The sequence below is a fragment of the Pantherophis guttatus genome, chromosome 2 (genome assembly GCF_059756535.1).
Source record: "Pantherophis guttatus breed Tessera chromosome 2, ASM5975653v1, whole genome shotgun sequence".
In the NCBI taxonomy this organism is placed as follows: domain Eukaryota; kingdom Metazoa; phylum Chordata; class Lepidosauria; order Squamata; family Colubridae; genus Pantherophis; species Pantherophis guttatus.
Genome location: NC_142064.1, coordinates 278,229,650 through 278,248,738, shown reverse-complemented (window position 1 = coordinate 278,248,738; position 19,089 = coordinate 278,229,650). Strand labels below are relative to the sequence as shown.

At 45.1% G+C, this 19,089-nt stretch overlaps 1 protein-coding gene across 2 annotated transcripts in view; it reads left to right on the top strand.

Moving 5' to 3' along the window:
* LOC117668130 (major histocompatibility complex class I-related protein 1-like) overlaps nucleotides 1-19,089 on the top strand; it is a 36,661-nt gene extending 17,572 nt beyond the window's left edge. For both annotated transcript variants that reach the window (XM_087884605.1, XM_060693425.2), the window contains exons 2-7: nucleotides 1,629-1,874; nucleotides 5,105-5,380; nucleotides 9,420-9,707; nucleotides 10,242-10,313; nucleotides 12,825-12,976; nucleotides 16,123-19,089. In XM_087884605.1, coding sequence (XP_087740731.1) covers nucleotides 1,760-1,874; nucleotides 5,105-5,380; nucleotides 9,420-9,707; nucleotides 10,242-10,313; nucleotides 12,825-12,976; nucleotides 16,123-16,152 — 933 coding nt within the window. In that variant the 5' untranslated portion in view covers nucleotides 1,629-1,759 and the 3' untranslated portion in view covers nucleotides 16,153-19,089. The remainder of the gene's footprint in view (nucleotides 1-1,628; nucleotides 1,875-5,104; nucleotides 5,381-9,419; nucleotides 9,708-10,241; nucleotides 10,314-12,824; nucleotides 12,977-16,122) is intronic.

Sequence of the window (19,089 nt, the reverse complement as noted above, 5' to 3'; positions counted from 1 at the left end):
ACCACTGTACTACCAAGGCTCAGTCTTGAAGGGCTGAGGAGGTGGCGGCTCTGCCCGCGGGCCCCACTTGGCCAAAACCCTCAGGTCGCATCCACACGACACGTGAAAACCTGGGCATGGAGGAGTCTCCTCCCTTCCGCTGTTAATCCGTATCTGTATCTAACTCGGGATGAGTTTGTCTTTCTGTGTGTGGTGGAGCTTCCCAGCCCTGGAAGTCTCCATACTCCGTACTCTGCTGTGAAGCTACAGGCAGCTTCTGCCCTGCTGGTCCTCCCGGCAGTGGGCACTGAGGGGCAAAGGACGTGGGTTTTGTTATTGGTTAACTAACATGGTTACCTTGTATCTTCATTTGCTTTATTTCCTCTCTTTTAAAATGATGGTCCCGTTTATGAGCTTTCACCATTCCTAAACTGGTAAACAAGCTGGAGACTAACTCCAGAGAAGAAAAGTTTGTTAGTACAACTTGGGATCTGGCTTATCTCTTTCCTGAACTCTAAACCACCTTTTCCCTTACAATGACGCCCCTTCTGACCTCAGACCTCATTTTAAGGAACATGGAACATGTGTGATATTGTGGGATGCGCATGTTATGTCCTTTTAAGCACATCCGCCGGGGATTGGCCAAATCCACCAGCGGGAAATTCAAATAGCTGTCAGGGGGCGGTGCGACTGCCGGAGCGAATATAAGGAGAGCTCCGGCAGCGCAGCGCCAGTCTATTCCTACTCGATAAAAGGTACTGAATGGAGCTGAGCTGGTCGCGTCTTCTTTTCCTGCACCTGATCTAACAGCGCAAATATGTAACATGTTTGGCTACGTGTAATTGATTTCCTATGCAAAGGGGAGGTTGCTTATATTCTGTCCAATCAGCTTTCCTCTTTGTTGTGTCCACTATAAAAAAAAGGGGGGGCAACGGAGGGGCTCAGGTCCTCTCTCCCTTTTGCATAGAGAGACCTCACTTTATCAGGGTCCCTTAATAAGCTTCCTTTAAGGGATCTTGTCAGCCTCCGCTTTTATAGTACTTGCTTGCTACAGCTGCCATTGAAAAGGAGGGAGGGAGGGGGAGCTGTGGGGATAGTTGGGAGGGGGGAAGTGAGCTGGTGGAGTAAATGGGAGAAAGTTTTCCTCAGCGTTTCTCTGCAGCTGATAACCGTCAAGGTCAACCGTCCTGGCATACCAGAAGGATGGAGCCATCGGAAGCTGCACCCCACAAGATCCCTTGGGCGGATGTGGATTGGATAATCCCGACTGGGCCATTGGGGGGGAGGGTCTTAAGGATGCTTTCTATATGGGATTTTCGCCCCTGTTGCCTCAGACCGTGTTTTTCTTTGGTTCATACTCAGTTCATACTCAGTTCATCCTCAGCAAAAGTACCTCTCTCTATGAAAATGGAGTCGGGGGTTTTGAGTACTGAAAGGAGGCAAACCTGACAGATCTTCCGACTCAGTTGCTTATTGGGAAGGTAAACTGAGGCAGAACCTAGAGCCAGATTTGGCTTTCAGTGTGTAGGGTCAGGTGGGGGTCAGCTCCACAAGCAGCTGTGTGAACCCAGAGGTCCCCCTCACCAGGGAGGAGCTGGAGCTACAGACACCCCCCCTCAATCCTGTCCTTCACTCTCTTCCTCTTCCAGGCTCCCCCAGGCACTCCCTGTGCTATTCCTACCTGAAGGTGTCAGAATCCAGCCGGGGGCTGCCCCAGTTCCTCTCTGTGATCCACCTGGACGATCAACCGATCACTCGATATGACAACCACACCAACACAATGGAGCTTCTGGTGCCCTGGATGGGAGCAGAGGAGACGAAGAACCTGGTGGTCCTTGAAAGGGTGTTCAGGGCTGACCTGGAGTGGCTATCAAATCTCGGCCACCAGACTGAAGGTAAGCAGAGGCAGATTTGCCTTCAAGCCCCAAATTCTCCCTCTAATCTCCCTTTGTGCCTCTTGACACCGTAATCATCAGAAGAGGGAAGCAGGCAAAATCCCAAAGGTGCTTTTTCCAAAGGTCCCAAAGTTTCAGAAAAAGCAGCTTTGGGGCAACCCTGACTTGGATGACTTGAGAACCTCCAAAGCAGGCAAAGAATAGAAAGTGGGTGCCTGGAGCCTTGGATGGGTGACGTGATTTGGAAAGGAAAATCTCGTTTGACCACCAAGGGCTGCAAAGGGCTTAACGGTGAGAGATCCTTTCCTGTAAAGGAAAGAAAGCACCTTTCCCCCCCTCCAAGGTCTCTCTCATGGTCTTTGTGATCTGGCCCCAGCCCAAAATCAGTGCAGTCACTGATCACAGCAAAGATCCCCCCCTCCATTGAAAGAAAGAGGGGATCCATTTTCCCTCTCTTGGTGGGTTGCTGTTCACTTGCTAAGTCATGTCCAACTTTTCACAACCTCATGGACCACAGCACACCAGCCACCCTCCCCCCCCCATCCTCCACTGTCTCCCCGAGTTTGCCCAAACTTATATTCACTGTGTCAATGAGGGGTGTGTGGGAGACGGCGAGGACCCCAGGCCCCATGGCCTCCGGGGGCCCCGCCGGGGCTGTGGGTCCCGCAGGTTGTTTGGGGACCGCCTGCCCTGCAGACTTCCTTTGACGGAAGCCCTGAACGAGTGGCTCTTTTCTTAAGCCAGGAGATAAGCCATATGGACCAATATGGACAGTGGTATCCCTCCCAGTGGGCTATGGTGGTTGCTGTTACGGGGGTCCTGACGGGAGAAGCGGCTGAGTGGGTGGCAGGCCTCCATGCTAAACATGCAAGGGAACTTGTGGACATGGGACGATTTCTGGAGGCTTTTCGTGCCTGATTTGAAGACGAAACAAGCGCCCAGGTTGCAGAGGGGGATTTGTTTGCGCTTAAGCAACGGGGCGTACCAGCAAAGGAATATGTACAGGAGTTCCGAAAGATTGCGGCTCGGTTGGTGGGGTGGCCAGAACGTCTTCTGGTGCACCAATTCCATAAAGGACTAGACCGTGATTTACGGCAAGCCTGCGTGTACCTGGGCTTGCCCCCCAAGTTGAGTGTGTGGTACAAGGCAGCCATCGAATTGGACGTCGGTCTCCGAGAATTCTGTATACGGGGTGAAGGGGTTGCAAGTCAAGGAAAACGACCAGCAGAACGCACACAAACACCCAAGGAGACTAAACCGAATGCTGGCTCCGGCTTGGGGGAGAGGATCCAGCGGCCTGCGTTTCGTTGCTTCAGATGTAATCGCCTTGGTCATCGAGCAGCCGACTGTCCTCATCCCATGCCCCGCAACTCGGACCAAAACCCCCCTCCTAGAGCTGTGTTGAGAGGCAGAGGCCGACCAACATCCGAACGGTCCCAAATGACTCGAACATCCTGTGCGGAGAGGGATCCCCTGGCTACAGATACTAAGAAAGTGGTGGCGGAAAAATTCCCGATTGTGGCTGGGGATAGTGATGACGACGATGAGGACCCACACGACCCGATGGTGAGCGACCCCATCCAACCTTTTGTGGTACCAGTCGTACTCCGAAACCCACGGGCAACCACTGGACGCCGATATGAGGCATTGATTGATTCAGGGTGTACTCGTTGTTTAATTCGTAGGGCAATAGTTGACGAACTTGGGCTGCGGGTTGTGTGGTTGAGAACCCCTATTACCTTTGAACAAATGGATGGTTCATTGCTGGGAGGGGCACCAGTGACTCATATAACAGAAAAGGTGCACCTCGATATTGGGGAGCACACCGAAACTATTTTGTTTATTATAGTGGAGAAAATGTTAGAACCAGTGATTTTAGGATTAGCATGGTTGGACAAGTGGGCTCCTACGATATGGTGGGCTGGGCCCCTCTGTTAAGTGAGGAGCACTGGGAGGAGCGAACTTGGATTCTCTGGCTGGCTGTGGTTGTCTTGGCACTGACGGCCGCAGCAGCCACTGTGCGGTGGAAAGGATACCCTGTAACACAGGCCTCGTGGGTGGCAGCACCCGATGTTCACGCTGCCCGATTGATACAACGGTTCCATTGGAAATACCCAGACAAACCTAATGCAGGATCGTAACAGTGACTAACATTTGTATGCTTTCTATTTATAGGTGAGCTCCTGGTAGGGGGGGCCGCCTGTCGAGTCCTACCGGAGCTCGCCATCGATGGGGGGTGTGGGAGACGAAGGAGTGGAGATAAGCAGCCACAGCGAACACACAAACAGTTCCTGGATAGCAGCATTCAGGGCGATGATTGATGACGTTGCCGGGCCTCTCCGATTCTGCTGTCCTCGCTGCTCTGGTGCTCGCAGCTGTTACTGTTAAGGGAGTGGGGGGTGCTTGATTGATAATCACTGGATGTGTGTTTAAGGGGCTGAGTTTTTGTTAAATAGCGCTGTGGTGTGATTACACCCAGCGCTGACTTTGAACCAAAACACCGCAACCAAAACACTTGCAACCAAAAAGAATTTGACTGCAAGCTTATCATTGCCAAAGTAAACCCTGATTCTCTGTGCGTTACTGGTGATTATTTCCTATCGCAGTTCTGAACGAACGACAAGCCGAGAGAGCCTGTCTAACCATCTCATCCTCTGCTGTCCCCTTCTCTTTTCCCAATATCAGTGTCAGCTTTGGAAGCCATATTAGGCCGGAAGCTTCAATGCTGCCACCTTCTCGAGTGTGGAAAAGTAGGAGGGGGATTAAGGAGAGGGGTTGTCTTTAGACATAATAGCATTCTTCCTGTCGGTCAAGGTCAGGGTGATCCAGCATCTGGAGAAGGAGCGGTCAGGGGACTGGGTCGAGATGGAACGGATGTTGATTGGAGCATGTGATCGACTGGGGAGAAAGGGGATGGTTTTGGGGGTTTTGACTTACTGAGGGAAAATCCAGGCTTTTCAGGTTCGGGTTTTCCCAGATGTGCCTATTCTAGTAAAGAGAACTTTGGAAAATGCTTGCATCTGCCTCTTTACTTGGAGTTGGGGTTTTTCTGGAACGCTGACAATCAGGTCTTTCCCAGGGAGTCCTCTCTTCTGCTCTGGTGGCCAAAATATTTGAGCTTCAGCTTCATCTGGTGGGATGGGGGAAAGAAAACACTTAAATGGCAGCCTGTAGAGTGTTTAGGGGAGAGGAATTTTGGACTATTCCCTCACCACCTGGGTCTCTTTCAGGGCTTCACACCTGGCAGGCGATTTTGGGCTGCGAACTCGGGGAAGACGGGAGCCAAGGAGGGTATTTCCACTATGGCTACAATGGGATGGACTTCATCAGCTTCGACAAGGAGACCCTGAGATGGGTGGCAGCTCAGCCCCAGGCCCAGAAGGTCAAGGAGAAGTGGGAGGATGATACAAGGAAGTCCCAGAGGAATAAAGTCTACCTGGAGGAGATGTGCATTAAGATGATGCAGAAATGCCTGTCCTACCAGAAGGAGGCTCCGAAGAAGACAGGTGAGTGCCCAAATGGGCTCAGGTTGTGCATTTTTTTTTCTAGGCTCCCTCTTTTTCCCCTCCTCATGTTTTGTGCTCTACAGCCAAGACTGTTCTGATTTAGGCTCCCTTAACAAGCAGGAGGCAGGAATTGGTTCCAGCAAAACCTCTTTCATTTACAAGACTGTGAATTACGTTCATTCACAGTCAGAAAGGTTTGTCCAAACAGTATTTCAAAGGAATATTTCTCAACACACCTTATCTCGTTTGGCAAGCTGCCACATAACTTGTTTCCAACCGCAGTACAAGGCAAAACTTGGCATAGTCTTTTAGAGTCACGAACAGAACTTTTCACTCTTTTTTTTTTGTTTTTTTTTAGACATACAACATAAAATACATCTTTTTAGAGCAAGGATTTGGTCCGGTATAAAATAGGTACAATTACTCACATTCCCTCAACCAATTTTGTTCCAAATTTTATCCATTTACATCTTTAAAAAAAAAAGAAAGAAAAGAAAAAAAATCTTATTCTAAACATTTATCATTCTACTATATCACCCGCAATTCTAAACAATTATTTCCAAATAGACACCATTCCAAATCTTTATCATTTTAACAATCAATATTTCACATATATTCCTCATTCCTAAGACCCATTACATCAAATCTATATTCTACTTCTCTTAAATGGCAGCTAGTATCCATGATCTTGACAAAGAATATTTTCCTCCTCTCTTAAAGTCGTTTCAAAATCAATCAACATTTCCATCTATAATTTGTTACTCCCAAAATACTTTATTTTGTTTACTTCAGGCTTGTTCTCTAATACTATTAAGTCTGAATTTAGCTGGTTCATAATTTAAGTAGCTATTTCCCAGTGGTATTTTCCACCACTTCTATCTCTATTTGTTTAACTGGTTCACAGTTTGACTTAACTATTCTCCAGTATTATCTCCTCCACTTCCTCCTAGGTTTATTTTTTGGCTGGTTCACATCTTAATCAGCTGCTTTCCAGCGATGCTTTCCTCCGCTCCAACCTCTATTTTTAACTGGTTCACAACTTTATTTCAGTTGATCTCCAAATATATTTTCCTCCACTCCTAACTTTTTATTTTTTGGCTAGTTCACAGTTTTGCTTTAACTGTTACCCAGCATATGCTTTCCTCCACTCCTAACTCTATTTATTGGCTGGTTCACAGCTTTACTTTAACTGTTTTCCAGCACGTGCTTTCCTCCACTCCTAAATCTTTTTTTTTTTAATTTTTAACTGGTTCCCAGCTTTGCTTTAACTGTTCTCCAGTATGATGCTTTCCTCCACTCCTATCTTATTTGTAAGACTGGATCACAGCTTTGCTTTCACTGTTCTCCAGAATCATGCTTCCCTCCACTCCTAACTTCATTTGTTTAGCTGGTTCATAGCATTTTATTTTAGTTATTGTCCAGATTTATGTTTTCCTCCATTCCTACATCTCTTATTCAGTTTTTTAACTTTAAATTAATTCAGAATGTATTACCCCTATTTATTTTTCAGTCCATTCTCCTCCATATCTTTTACTAATTTAAAATAAGAATGTATAAACGAATATCTTAGCTCCTATTCTCTCCTAGGCTTTCTCCCATTCCATGCTTATTTCTTATTTTCTATAAGTAACAAAATTTTAAGTCACTTTAAAATCAATTTTCTCTAATTATTAAGTTTGTAAATAGTTCTTTTTAATATCCAGCACCTTGAAAAACATTTTCTTCTAAATTATTAGGTCTGTAAATAGAGCTTATTAGAGATTCAAAATTTTAAAAAGCTTTAGAACATCCAAAAATCATGTTTTTCAATCATTTGTACTCTTGTTTTCTTGTCAAATTATTTGTATATTTATAAAATCAATTTCAATAAAAATAATAGTAAAGAAAGAGAGAGAATAGTAACAATATTTATAATAGTTAGAATAAAAAAAGAAAAAAGAAGCAAAAATAAAGAGGGGAAAGAGAATAGAAATATAACAAAAGAGATTTAAGAAAGAATTAGAAAAAGTAGAGGGAGGAAAAAAGACAAAGAAGAAAAATTAAAAAAAAGAAAAAAAAATAGAGACAGAACAAAGAGAAGAAGGAAAGTATCTCCTAACATTATTCAAACATCAAACACCCAGACACCATTACATCCATTTAAATCAAACTATAGTATTTTGTTATCTTGTTACATAATATATTCCATTTTTTTCTTTCTCCAATTTGTCTAAGTATGTTTCTTTTCCATTTCAATGTCATCAAAGTTATAAGTTCTATAAAGTTAGTTCTGAGTTAGCTATTCCATATATGGTATCATCATGTCCTTCTTTTATTGCCGCACCCTTTTTCTCTTGTTACCACGCTTATTAGTTCAGTTTTCATTATTCCATTTAGTTTCTTCTTTCTGATCTTCAATAAATCCTCCAATAAACAGATTATATATCCAAAGTCAAGTCTCCTGAATTTTTTTCTCAAAATAATCCACTTTAAGTAACAAGCAACAAAGTTTCTCTTTCAAGTAACAAGCAGTCTGGAATTTACACTTTCACTTCTCAGCTGGCAACCATTTTGTCCATCTCCGTTTGTCTTTTGTCTTTGCTTTTAAAAGCGTATTTATTTCCTCTTCTCTTTCCTCTCTTTCAAACATAATCCATTCTCATTTAGCCACACAAAAAGAAAAAGAAAAAGCAAATCTGTAGTGAGATCGTTTCCAAGAAGTCAGTAATTAACGCTATCCACAACAGGTCTTTTTCTTCCACCATTCATTTTGCCCCAATAGTTCTCAGCTGCTGTTAAGGCTGGGGCACACTTGTTGTAATCCAGCATTTACGGGCAGTTCCCGCCTGGGCAGAATTCCACTCACCTGGCTTTCAAATGCCACTCTCCCTGCTCCGCTCTCCGCTTCTCCACCTGCACATCCTTTTGTTCCAGTTGCTGCAATCTTGGGGCAGCCGCCATGGCTGCTGCATCACCACCGCTGGCGCAGAGGGCAATCCTCCGGCCCCGAGGAACCTGCCCGTTCCTCTCGGCCGTCCGAGGGGTCCCTCTCTAACCCCCTGTTCTTACAGGATAGGGTAGGTCCACAGAGCTGCCGGCAGCGGCTTGACAGACGGGGTTTTCACGGGGCTCCAAAGAGCCCCGCTAATTCCCCATCTGAATCGCCGTGGCACCAACCGGAAGTCACCCAGAATTTTTCACTTTTGAAACTATCAAATGAATGAATTGTTTCCTGCAAAATCCCCTTCCCGGTTTGCTCCTCTTTTGTTTCCATTGGGAGGGGCCAATCATCTCCAAGGTATGGCTTTACTCCCAAGTCGACCCTGCTTTTTGAGTTGTTCTTGTCTTCTGGCAGCTCTGCGCATGGGAACGGGCTCCAGCTGTTTCTCTGCCTCGCTGCTGCTAATTCCCTCTCTGCCTCTGATGCAGAGCCCTCATCCGAGCTTTCTCCAGCCCCCAGGACTGGCCCAAGTTCCTCCCCAATCTCCTCACTGTCCAACTCTGCTGCCAGATCCATGGGCCGCCGGCGGGCCACAACAAAGACACCTTTCACACGCCCGGCAGAAAGAGAACTGGGAATTTACCAAAACAAACTAGGGACATTTACCACAATAGGGAAAATAAGTTCCAAAATCTCCACCTCTCAAAAAATAAGTTATTCAAAGAAAAGGAAACCAAAGGAGCAAGATATTAAGGCTGAGATCCAGTTCCTCATTTTCATGAGGAAATCTAATTTTTACATCCTGCATTTAGGGCAGAACCAAAAGCTGATTGATTCTCTTTTCAATTTCCGCCTGGGACAACTTGAACAAATTCAATTTAGGGTGTCAAAACTGAACTCAAAGCCCAAGAATTACAATTACTTTGGTCAGAGTGAGAACTTTACCCCAAAGTCGATGAGTCCCTTTCAAAAATGAATCTAAAGAGTTCCATGTCCCAGAGGGAGGGAGAGGTGAGGGAGCAGAGGGAAAGGATGGCCAAAGGAGGTTTTCCCACTTATTAAATTGCCATGACAGAAACACAAGAAATCCTGGGAACTCAGGTGTTGTTCCTTTTGCAGAGTCTCCAGTGGGGAAAGTGACTCGCAAGTTGGTGGATGACAGCCTGGAGGTCCTCATCTGCCAGGCCTTTGGCTTCTACCCCAAGGAAATCCTGACCACTTGGACGAGGGACGGAGAGGCCTGCAAGTATGAGACCCTCCATAAGAATGTGGTCCCCAACTCGGACGGGACCTATTATGTCCAGCTCAGCATTGAGATCGACCCCAAGGAGAGGGACCATTTTCGGTGCCACCTGGATCACGAGGGCTTGCAGGAGCCCCTGGCCTTGGCCTTGAAGGAGGAAACAGGTGAGAGGCTCAGCATTTGCAATATGTTACTTCCTGGTGAGATGGGCGGCATATAAATCTATTAAATAAAATACATCAATACAAATAAATGTATAAGTAGATCGTTCACCATTGTTGGATAGTTCAATGCCATTGTTACCAGGGGAGGTTGGCCCTTTGTCAGCCCAACAAGGAAGACCAGAATAAGAAACCAATGTCGTGTACAATCTTGAAATTTGAAAATGCTTCTTCCTCCCTCCATTTATCTTCAGATGAACTAGAGAAGGGCCTGTTTGACACATGTACTTAAGCTGATTTCTTGGCCCAGGCTGAAATCTCCTCCTTATCTGACTGCTGCCTTGGTTATGGCTCTTTCTTTGCCCCTTCAAGGCCGTTTGCTCTGCCCTCTTCAGCCTCAGAGGGAAGGGAGGCTTCCTTCAGGTGGAGACACTGCCTGGAGGCCAGTTCAGGTTGGGAAATGCTTCCATTGCTCAGCATCTCCATGTCAGGGAATTCAGCATCTGTCTAATCAGAACCATGTTTCTCTTTCTTTAGATATAAAGTTACTTGGTTTAGTGGGAGTTGCGATTTTCGTAATCTCAGCTGTTCTGATTCTCTTCCTGATCGGTAAGTGAAACGCATCTATTGACCCCAAGCCCTGTGTCTTTTTGTGTTGATTGTTCTGGTGTGATGGGAGAGAGCCTCCCTGGCATTTGCAGCCAGGATCTCCACAAAACCTTTCCCCACAATTCTCATTTTGAATGAGAATTAAAAAGGAAGAAGAAACTATGCAGCCATTTTTTTCCATTTCCTGTAAACCTCAGAATGTTCATCCTTGCTGTTGTTTGGGAGGGAGCCTCTTTGAGCTCTATAGACTTTCTTCAGAGGAGCAAATACAGAATATCAGGGGGTCAGGAATCCAAGAAAAGTCTGATAAATAATCTCTAAAATGCCAGAAAAGCCATAAACTTGCCCAGTGTCTTCTCACCTGGCAAGAAGGATTTTCAGGAAAGCTCTGGTGGAAGGTGGGGGTCATGGAGTGAGGGGACCCATGTTTTCTGCCCTTGCTTGCAATCACACTTGGGAACAGACAACTGCAGAGGGGAAGGTCCAGCGGTGGAAGGAGCTTCTGCTTGCTTGGCTCAGAGCAAGAGACGCGAGATGTAGGAAGTGTTCCCTCAATTGAGCTTCGCCAAGTGTGGCCCAATAACATCCAGGTCATTTTGTCAGCAACAAGGCGGAAGTGCTTTGCCGTTTCTCTCCTCTAGGATGGGCCTTCTGACTTGCTTGCAATTGGTCTTGCTTGCTGGGCCAGTCTCAGATGAAAGTGCTAAGCCACTTAGGCCTTGCTTAGCTTTTCAAGATCAGACAAGGTCGCTGGTACTTGGATCTTGCTGGGTTGGGACTGAGGTTTTGGAGTAGAAATCAAACCAAATGTTGTGAGAGTTGGATTAAGAACTACCATGTCTGGAATATATGGGGAATACCATCTGTCTTGTACCAATCCCCAGAAGTTTAACATCCTTGCTTAAAAGTAATTGATGGTGGCCAAGTGTTGTGGCCCCGCCCTCTGAGCCTGTCCCATCGGAGGAAGAAAGCTCCGAGCATGAGGAAGAGGAGTCAGCCAGGCCTCCCTCTCCAGGCCCCTCCCCTCTGGCATTGTCTCAGGTGCCGGCCGAGGGAGAGGAGATCAGTAGGGAGACAGCTGGCTCGGATCAGAGTGACGAAGAAACATCATTCCTGGACGCACGCCTCCGAAGGCGTGATAAACGTTTGCAGCAGCTTAGGAGGCGTGCTAGGGATTAGAACTGAGTCACTGGACCACACCCCAGAGACTATATAATAGAGGGTAGTGGTCAGTGCTCCTTGTGACGAACAAAAGTAAACCTTGGATAGTCACTAAAGCCTCGTTCGGAACTGCGGAGAGAAATATTATTTCTGCTTGGACTTTTTGCACGTTAAGTACCTTATCTTTCTGTTTGTGAAAATAAAGGCATTTGGCAGACGGTGTGTCTATCGCTGCCAAGTGGGAGATAAGACCTGGGTGCGTTCCAAAGTGTTTCCTTAACCCTCGGCTGGCTGTGTTTGTGTGTGTGTGGGTACGGGGACAGATCAGCCAAGGTCCTATCAGGAAAGGTCGGGATTGGGGTTTTGGAGTAGAAATCAAAACATACATGGGGGAGCATCATCTGTCTTGTCCCAATGACAGAATTCCCAGAGATGAAGCATCATTGAATAAATGATTTAGTAGAAACCCCTACTGGGAACAGCCCTGCTGGCCACTTTTGAATGGCTTCAATGATGGTGGAGAAACAGGACTGTGTTGTCCTATAGGAGATCTAATAGGAACACGGACAGTTTCAACTCGATTATTTCTTAACACCCCCAGGATTGTCCCTTCCACTTCCCCATGGTCAGCACCTGTACCGGTAGGCAGCCAACAATTTTGCCTTTCATCCATAATAAGCAAATCAAGATTCTGGTTCTGGTTACCACCTTTAAAGCGCTCCATGGCTTAGGACCCGGGTACTTGCGGGACCGCCTACTACCACCAATAGCCTCCCACTGGCCGGTGCGCTCCCATAGAGAGGGGCTCCTCCGGGTGCCGTCAGCCAAACAATGCCGACTGGCGGCCCCCAGGGGGAGAGCCTTCTCTGTGGGGGCACCTACTATCTGGAACGAGCTCCCCCCGGAGATACGGAGGATCCCGGATCTGCGCACCTTCCGCCGCGCCTTAAAGACCTTACTATTTCACCAGGCCGGCCTGGCCTAATTTTCCCCCTCTTTTATAAAAGATTTTTAAAATTTTAAATATCTTTTAGTATTTTATATATTAAATTTTAAATTGGTTTTAAAAGTTTGGGGTTTTAAATTTGTCGGGGCCAAAATTATTTAATTTGATTTTATTCTATTTTTAAATTTTGTATTGTATGTGTTTTTATTGTTTGGCTGTGCACCGCCCTGAGTCCTTCGGGAGTAGGGCGGTATAGAAATCTAATAAAATGAAAATGAAAACGAAATGAAAGATGCTGAGTTTTACCAACTGGGCCCTTTAGGGTCTTCAGCTTAAATCCATTTCAGGCTGCAGCTGCTGCCCCAGAAATAAACTAGCTATTTTCTCTCTTTGACATCTTTTAGGGTACAGGCTGAACTACAGGAAAAAACTCTGTCAGGCAATGACAATTCACCTTAATCACCTTCCTCTAGAAAAACTTTGTTCTTCCCCTCCTTATGGCACTGAAGACGAGATTCAATCAGCGGCAATGCTCCCACCCATAATGACATCCGAGGTGAGCCTCACTGTTGCTGAAGTCTATTTAAGAGACAAAACTTGGGGCTTGGAGAATACCTGAGAGCCAATACCTTCAGGATTGGTGGGGTGGGGAGTTCATCCTGAAAGTCTTCCCAAGCAGCCATGGAAGGATGGTGGGCTTTCAGAGGCTCCTCTGGGGCTCAGCCCCTCCTGCTTGGGACCCTCTGATCAACTACTGTACAAGGGGAAATCAGTCAAAGCTCAGCTTCTCTGGCCCTCCAGCTCCAAGGAAGGAGACTGAGACAGGAAAGGGCTGGGAGCAGGAAGTGGGGCACCTTGGGAAAATGGGGGATTTCTGTCCACAAAGGACTGGAGGAGAAGGGGAGAAAGCGATGGTAGCAGGGGTGAAATGCTCCCGGTTCAGACCGGATCGCCCAACCTGGTAGCGATGGAGGCGGATGGTTCGGAGAACCGGTAGCAAAAATTCTTGCCCCCCCCCCATGCCCAGCTGAGCTGCACGATCATCAGAGGCTTTTTTTCTTTTAAATACCTCTGACGAGCCAAGCTGAGTTGCCTGATCAGCAGAGGCTTTTTAAAAAAGCCTCTGCCAATCAGGCAACTCAGCTTGGATCGTCAGGCATTTAAAAGAAAAAAAGCCTCTGATGATCAGGCAACTCAGCTTGGATCGTCAGAGGCATTTAAAAGAAAAAAAGCCTCTGATGATCAGGCAACTCAGCTTGGATCGTCAGAGGCATTTAAAAGAAAAAAAGCCTCTGCCAATCAGGCAACTCAGCTTGGATCGTCAGAGGCATTTAAAAGAAAAAAAGCCTCTGATGATCAGGCAACTCAGCTTGGATCATCAGAGGCATTTATGCCTCTGACGATCCAAGCTGAGTTGCCTGATCATCAAGCTGAGTTTGTCGATCCAAGCTGACAATCCAAGACGATGCCTGACAATCCAAGCTGAGTTGCTTGATCGGCAGAGGCATTTAAAAGAAAAAAAAGCCTCTGACGATCAGGCAACTCAGCTGGGATCGTCAGAGCCTTTTGAAAGCATTTTTTTACAACCTCTTCACCGAAGAGGTTGTAGAAAAAATGGTTTTAAAAGTTAAAAAAAATTGACCACACCCACCCAGTCACATTACCCCCCCACCAAGCCACGCCCGCAGAACCGGTAGTAACAAATTTTAGATTTCACCACTGGATGGTAGGTTGGAAAAACGGGGGGGAGGCTGTCTGGTATAAAGGCTTCTTGGTGATGTTGAGCTGGAGGTATAAGAGAGACAAGAGGACGGAAACACTGGGGGGAGAAGGGATGATTCCTTCCTGTTTGTATGGAGGGGCAGCAGTCGTGGGTTTCTAATGGTTCGCCCCAGTTCAGGCAGCCGGTAGCACTGATGGTGAGCTGAGAGCAAACCGGTTCACTCCAACCATCAGCTGGGCCCTCCCCTGCACTATACCTACCTATATTCGTTCGTTTTTAGCCCAGCTGATAGGTGCGGCAGAGCTGATTGCGGTACCTCAGGGGTTCTGAAATGCAATGAGCTTGCGCGAAGCCGCCTCCACCATAGGACTGAGGGAGTCGCAGGGAGGGAGGGAGGCGCAGTGGAGGTCGGTGAGGCTAATCCATTGCAAGGAGCCTCTTTCCTCCTAAGGAGTAATACCAACACACGCCTCCTTAGTCCGACATTTCGACAATGCAGTGTTAGAAACAAGCACACATTTTCCCTGCCATGCAGGTACGGTAACTCCGTGACTGCTATTTGTGTGACTTCGAATCTGTGCTTCATGTGACCTCCGTTTGGACTTCGGACCTGCTTCTCAGACTTTGGACTTGCAGCTTGGCTGGGCTTGGATTTGGGTGTGGATTCTGAACCGAGCCTGGATTTTGCACTCTGTGTGTGTGTGTGTCTATGTATGTGTGAGTGCTTGGGGACCTTATTCCTTTGCTTGCGCACTTTGCAACTCTCAGCCAACCTGGGATTCAGTGGAATTTTGCCATAGGTGCGAGTGGGACCTGGGGAATATTATGTTGTTTGGACATGACTCAGATCAAACCCAGGTCATCTCTTTGCCTAACCTCATCAGACCCAAATGAACCCTTTGACAGTGGCCAGGGTGGGACGGTGCAATCTCCTTTTGTTACTTTTTTTTTCTCCACTAAATGTAAACCCTCTTGTGGGGAAGGTAGTCCTCGACTTAGGACCACAATTCAGCCCAAAATCTCTGTTGTTAAGTGAGACATTTATTAAGTGAGTTTTGCCCCATTTTACGACCTGTCTTGCCACAGTTGTTAAGGGAATCACTGCAGTTGATAAGTTAGTAACCCGGCTTATAAGTGAATCTGGCTTCCCCATTGATTTTGCTGGTTAGGTCTAAAAGGGGATCAGCAACGGTCGTAAGTGTGAACCAGTCGCCAAGCATCTGATATTTGATCAGAAGATCATGGGCAAAGGTCGTTACTGTGAAAAGCGGTCATAAGTCACTTTTTTCATTGCCGTGGTAACTTTGGATGGTCACTAAATGAACTGTTGTAAGTTGAGGACTACCTTTATTTAGAACAGTGGCAAGATACAGGGTCTCCTGCTTGAGCAGGAGATTGGACTAGAAGACCTCCGAGGTCCCTTCCAGCTCTATTCTGAATTGAATTGAAATTTAGCACACAGAGATCACTGGGGCTTTTATGCTCTGCATTTACAAGGTTGACTCAGCCTTCCATCCTTCCGAGGTGGGTAAAATGAGGACCCAGATTGTTGGGGGCAAAGATGCTGACTCTGTAAAGCACTTAGAGAGAGCTATAAAAGCACTGTGAAGCGGCATATAAGTCTGAGTGCTATTGCTATTGCTACTAGTGTGATTACCTTCTGATATGACTGTTATCTTGTTGCTGGTATCCTTAAGAATTATATTGACTGTTTTCTAATAGGATTTGATTGCTTATTTGTTCCCTATGACTATCAGTAATTGTTGTACCTTATGATTCTTGATGAACGTATCTTTTCTTTTATGTACACTGAGAGCATAGGCACCAAGACAAATTCCTTGTGTGTCCAATCACACTTGGCCAATAAAAAATTCTATTCTATTCTATTGATCTGGGAACAGCCCAATTTCATATATTTTAATGTATGTACTACGAGACTATTTTTATTTGTATATTGATGTATTTATTGCTTGTTACAGCATTTAGTCCAAGAAGTAGCAATCGCATGATGCCTTGGATCTGCTGATGAGATTATTCACTGGTTTTGAACGACTGGTTGACCTGTAATGATAGATGACCATCGGTCTTCCTGCTGAAGGATGCCTGCCCATTCAGACGGTAGACAGATGCTGGTACCCAAGTGGTTTAAGGATGCTTTCAGTGTCAGAATGTTATTGGTCAGTCAAAGTCTCCCATACCTTGTAAGCTCTAACTCAACTTCAGCTGTTGCTATGGCTCTTGAAGATGTTCAGGTTATTGTTCTTAGTGATTGGTATATGTGTGTTTTCATGACTGGCCATGGCCATGTGTGCTTCACAGAACTATATAAAAGGGCCCCCACTATGGAACGGTGTGTGTGTGGTTGGTGTGTGTGTGTGTGTGTGTGTGTGTCCCATTTGGAATTTGCTTCTTTGGAAATAAAAGTCTTTTTTTTTTTGTAAATTTTATTTTATTTTATCTTATACATCCAACAAACCTTAAATCTACAGCAGCCTACATCACTACGCGAGAAGGAACTAAACTTGTCCCGTTACATATATAGGGTAACCTGCATAAGTCTATTACATATACCAAGCAACATGTTTATCCAATACCTCTATTTACAGCTCGATTTGACAATTATGCCATTGACTTCAAGATATATAATAGTCTGGGTCCCCTCGTCCTTTCAGTAACATAGTAAGTCGATCTGATTCCGCACAGTTTATTATTTTCTGAATTACTACTTGTTCGGGTGTGCTAACATCCATCTTCCAGTATTGGGCTAATGCCAACCTTGCAGCTGTTGTTATATGTAGCAGCAGGTACCATGAAGTTTTATTAACATTTAAGGCTCTTATCCCTAATAAAAATACCTCAGGACACAGTTGTATACGCTGCCCCAACATCTCATTAAGCCACTTCTGAATATTCTTCCAAAATTTCATTGCCTCTCGACAGGTCCACCATTGGTGAAAATATGTACCTTCTTTAACGCCACATTTCCAACAGACTGAGGATTTTCCAGGAAACATTTTAGCAAGTCTGGCCGGCAGCAAATGCCATCTATACGCCATTTTATGTATATTTTCTTTATATCCTATTGACCGGGTTAGTTTCAAATTCTTAGTCCAGATTTCGTTCCACCTCTCAGGCTCTATTGAATAACCTAGATTCTTCTCCCAGGCATGAATCGAAGTCTTCACACCTTCCTCTCCTACCTCCATAGCCATAAAGAATTTATAGCATCTAGATAGCACCTTTTCATCTACCCCCATTAATATCCTATCTAGAGTCTGCACCTCTCAGCTAATCCCCATTCTCTGTCTGTCTCTCATGTATTTACTACTAATTTGCATATATGTCCACCAGTCTAGGTTCACTCCTTGTTCCTGAAGTAACAATTTTGTTTTTAACTTCCCAGTTGTCTCTAATATTTCTTTGTAGGTCAATTTTTTCTCTGGATTATACAGAATTGGATAAGTCACAGCTTCCACAGGTGAAACCCAGAGTGGTACCTTATTATAATATGTTTTCCTAATTTCCATCCAACTCTCAATCAGGACTCCTCGCACGTGGTGCTTTGTAAAGTATGCTGGGGGTTTGCCTCTCTCCCACCATAGGTGGGCATGCCACCCCTGTTGGAGATCGTGACCTTCGATTGCTAGCAAACGTCTCCTTTGTAGTGTAATCCATTCACAGATCGAAATCAAAACCGCCAAATTATAGTGTAATCCATTCACAGATCCAAATCAAAACCGCCAAATTATAGTGTAATCCATTCACAGATCCAAACCAAAACCGCCAAATTATAGTAATACTTCCTGTCAAGTATTTGCAAGCCATTGGCACATGTATCATACAGATACTAGTGGAGGCAGAAAGTGCCCCCACCCCTATGTGGAGAGGAGGGGCTTACACTGAGTATAAAACCCCCTCTAACCTTTCCACCATGCTCTCTTTTACATTTGTTCTCCATGAGACATGATCTTTGATAAGGATAGTCACACACGCTGTGTGCCCCCTAACCTAATGGATATTAAGACAGCCTTTGTATATAGTTAATATGTTTTGTTATATGAATAAATACATTTATCACATTTATTCATGCATCTGCCTTTGGACCCTTCTATGCTCCTGGGTGTTTCTACGATCCCAATTTCCACACTTCCAATTTGGGACCCCTAACCCGCCTTGTTCTTTCGGTTTCTGCATCACTTTCAACCTAATTCGAGGCTTCTTACCCTGCCAAATAAATCTATTTGTAGCCCTGTCCAAGATAAAAGTCTTATCAGGTGTGTTTGTTGAGTTTGCACGCCACGGAAAGGAACTCAGGTACCCTCCAAGTTTTTCCCAAGTAGCATCTGAGCTTTTATGTTACACAAATATGACCTTTTAAAATAGTTGTTTATGGCGTGATTGGGCAAAAGGATGTGTGGAGAACCAGTTTCCTGAGGAGGGAACTTTTCCGTTAAGAACGGTCACTTATTTAAAGGCGAAAATGTTAAAGAATGAGTCTAACAAACAGATGTGGGCCTGTTTTGCATAGGAAACTATAGTTGCTGAAATTATACCTCTATCATTTCGTCAAGCTGGCCTGATGGAACAATACTTTTAATGGGTTTTTAAATGATTTTAGTTTTGGGGTTTTTTAATTATGGCCTATTACTGAATTTAATGGTTTTTAATTTTTGTGTGTTACTGTATTTACTATGGCTGTACACTGCCCTGAGTCCTTCGGGAGAAGGGCGGTATAAAAGTGCAATTAACTAAACTAAACTAAACCAAGACATTGAACTCTGAAAAGCAATCTAAGTATATTTTTGTTTTTTGTACTTTCTTTGATACATCATGTTTTTAAAAGTGTTTTGTCTAGTTTTGATATCTCTGTGTAAGTATTTTTTTTTTACAGTTTCCATTGTATTTTTTTAAAATAAAATAAAAATTTAAAGAATGAGTTTAACAAA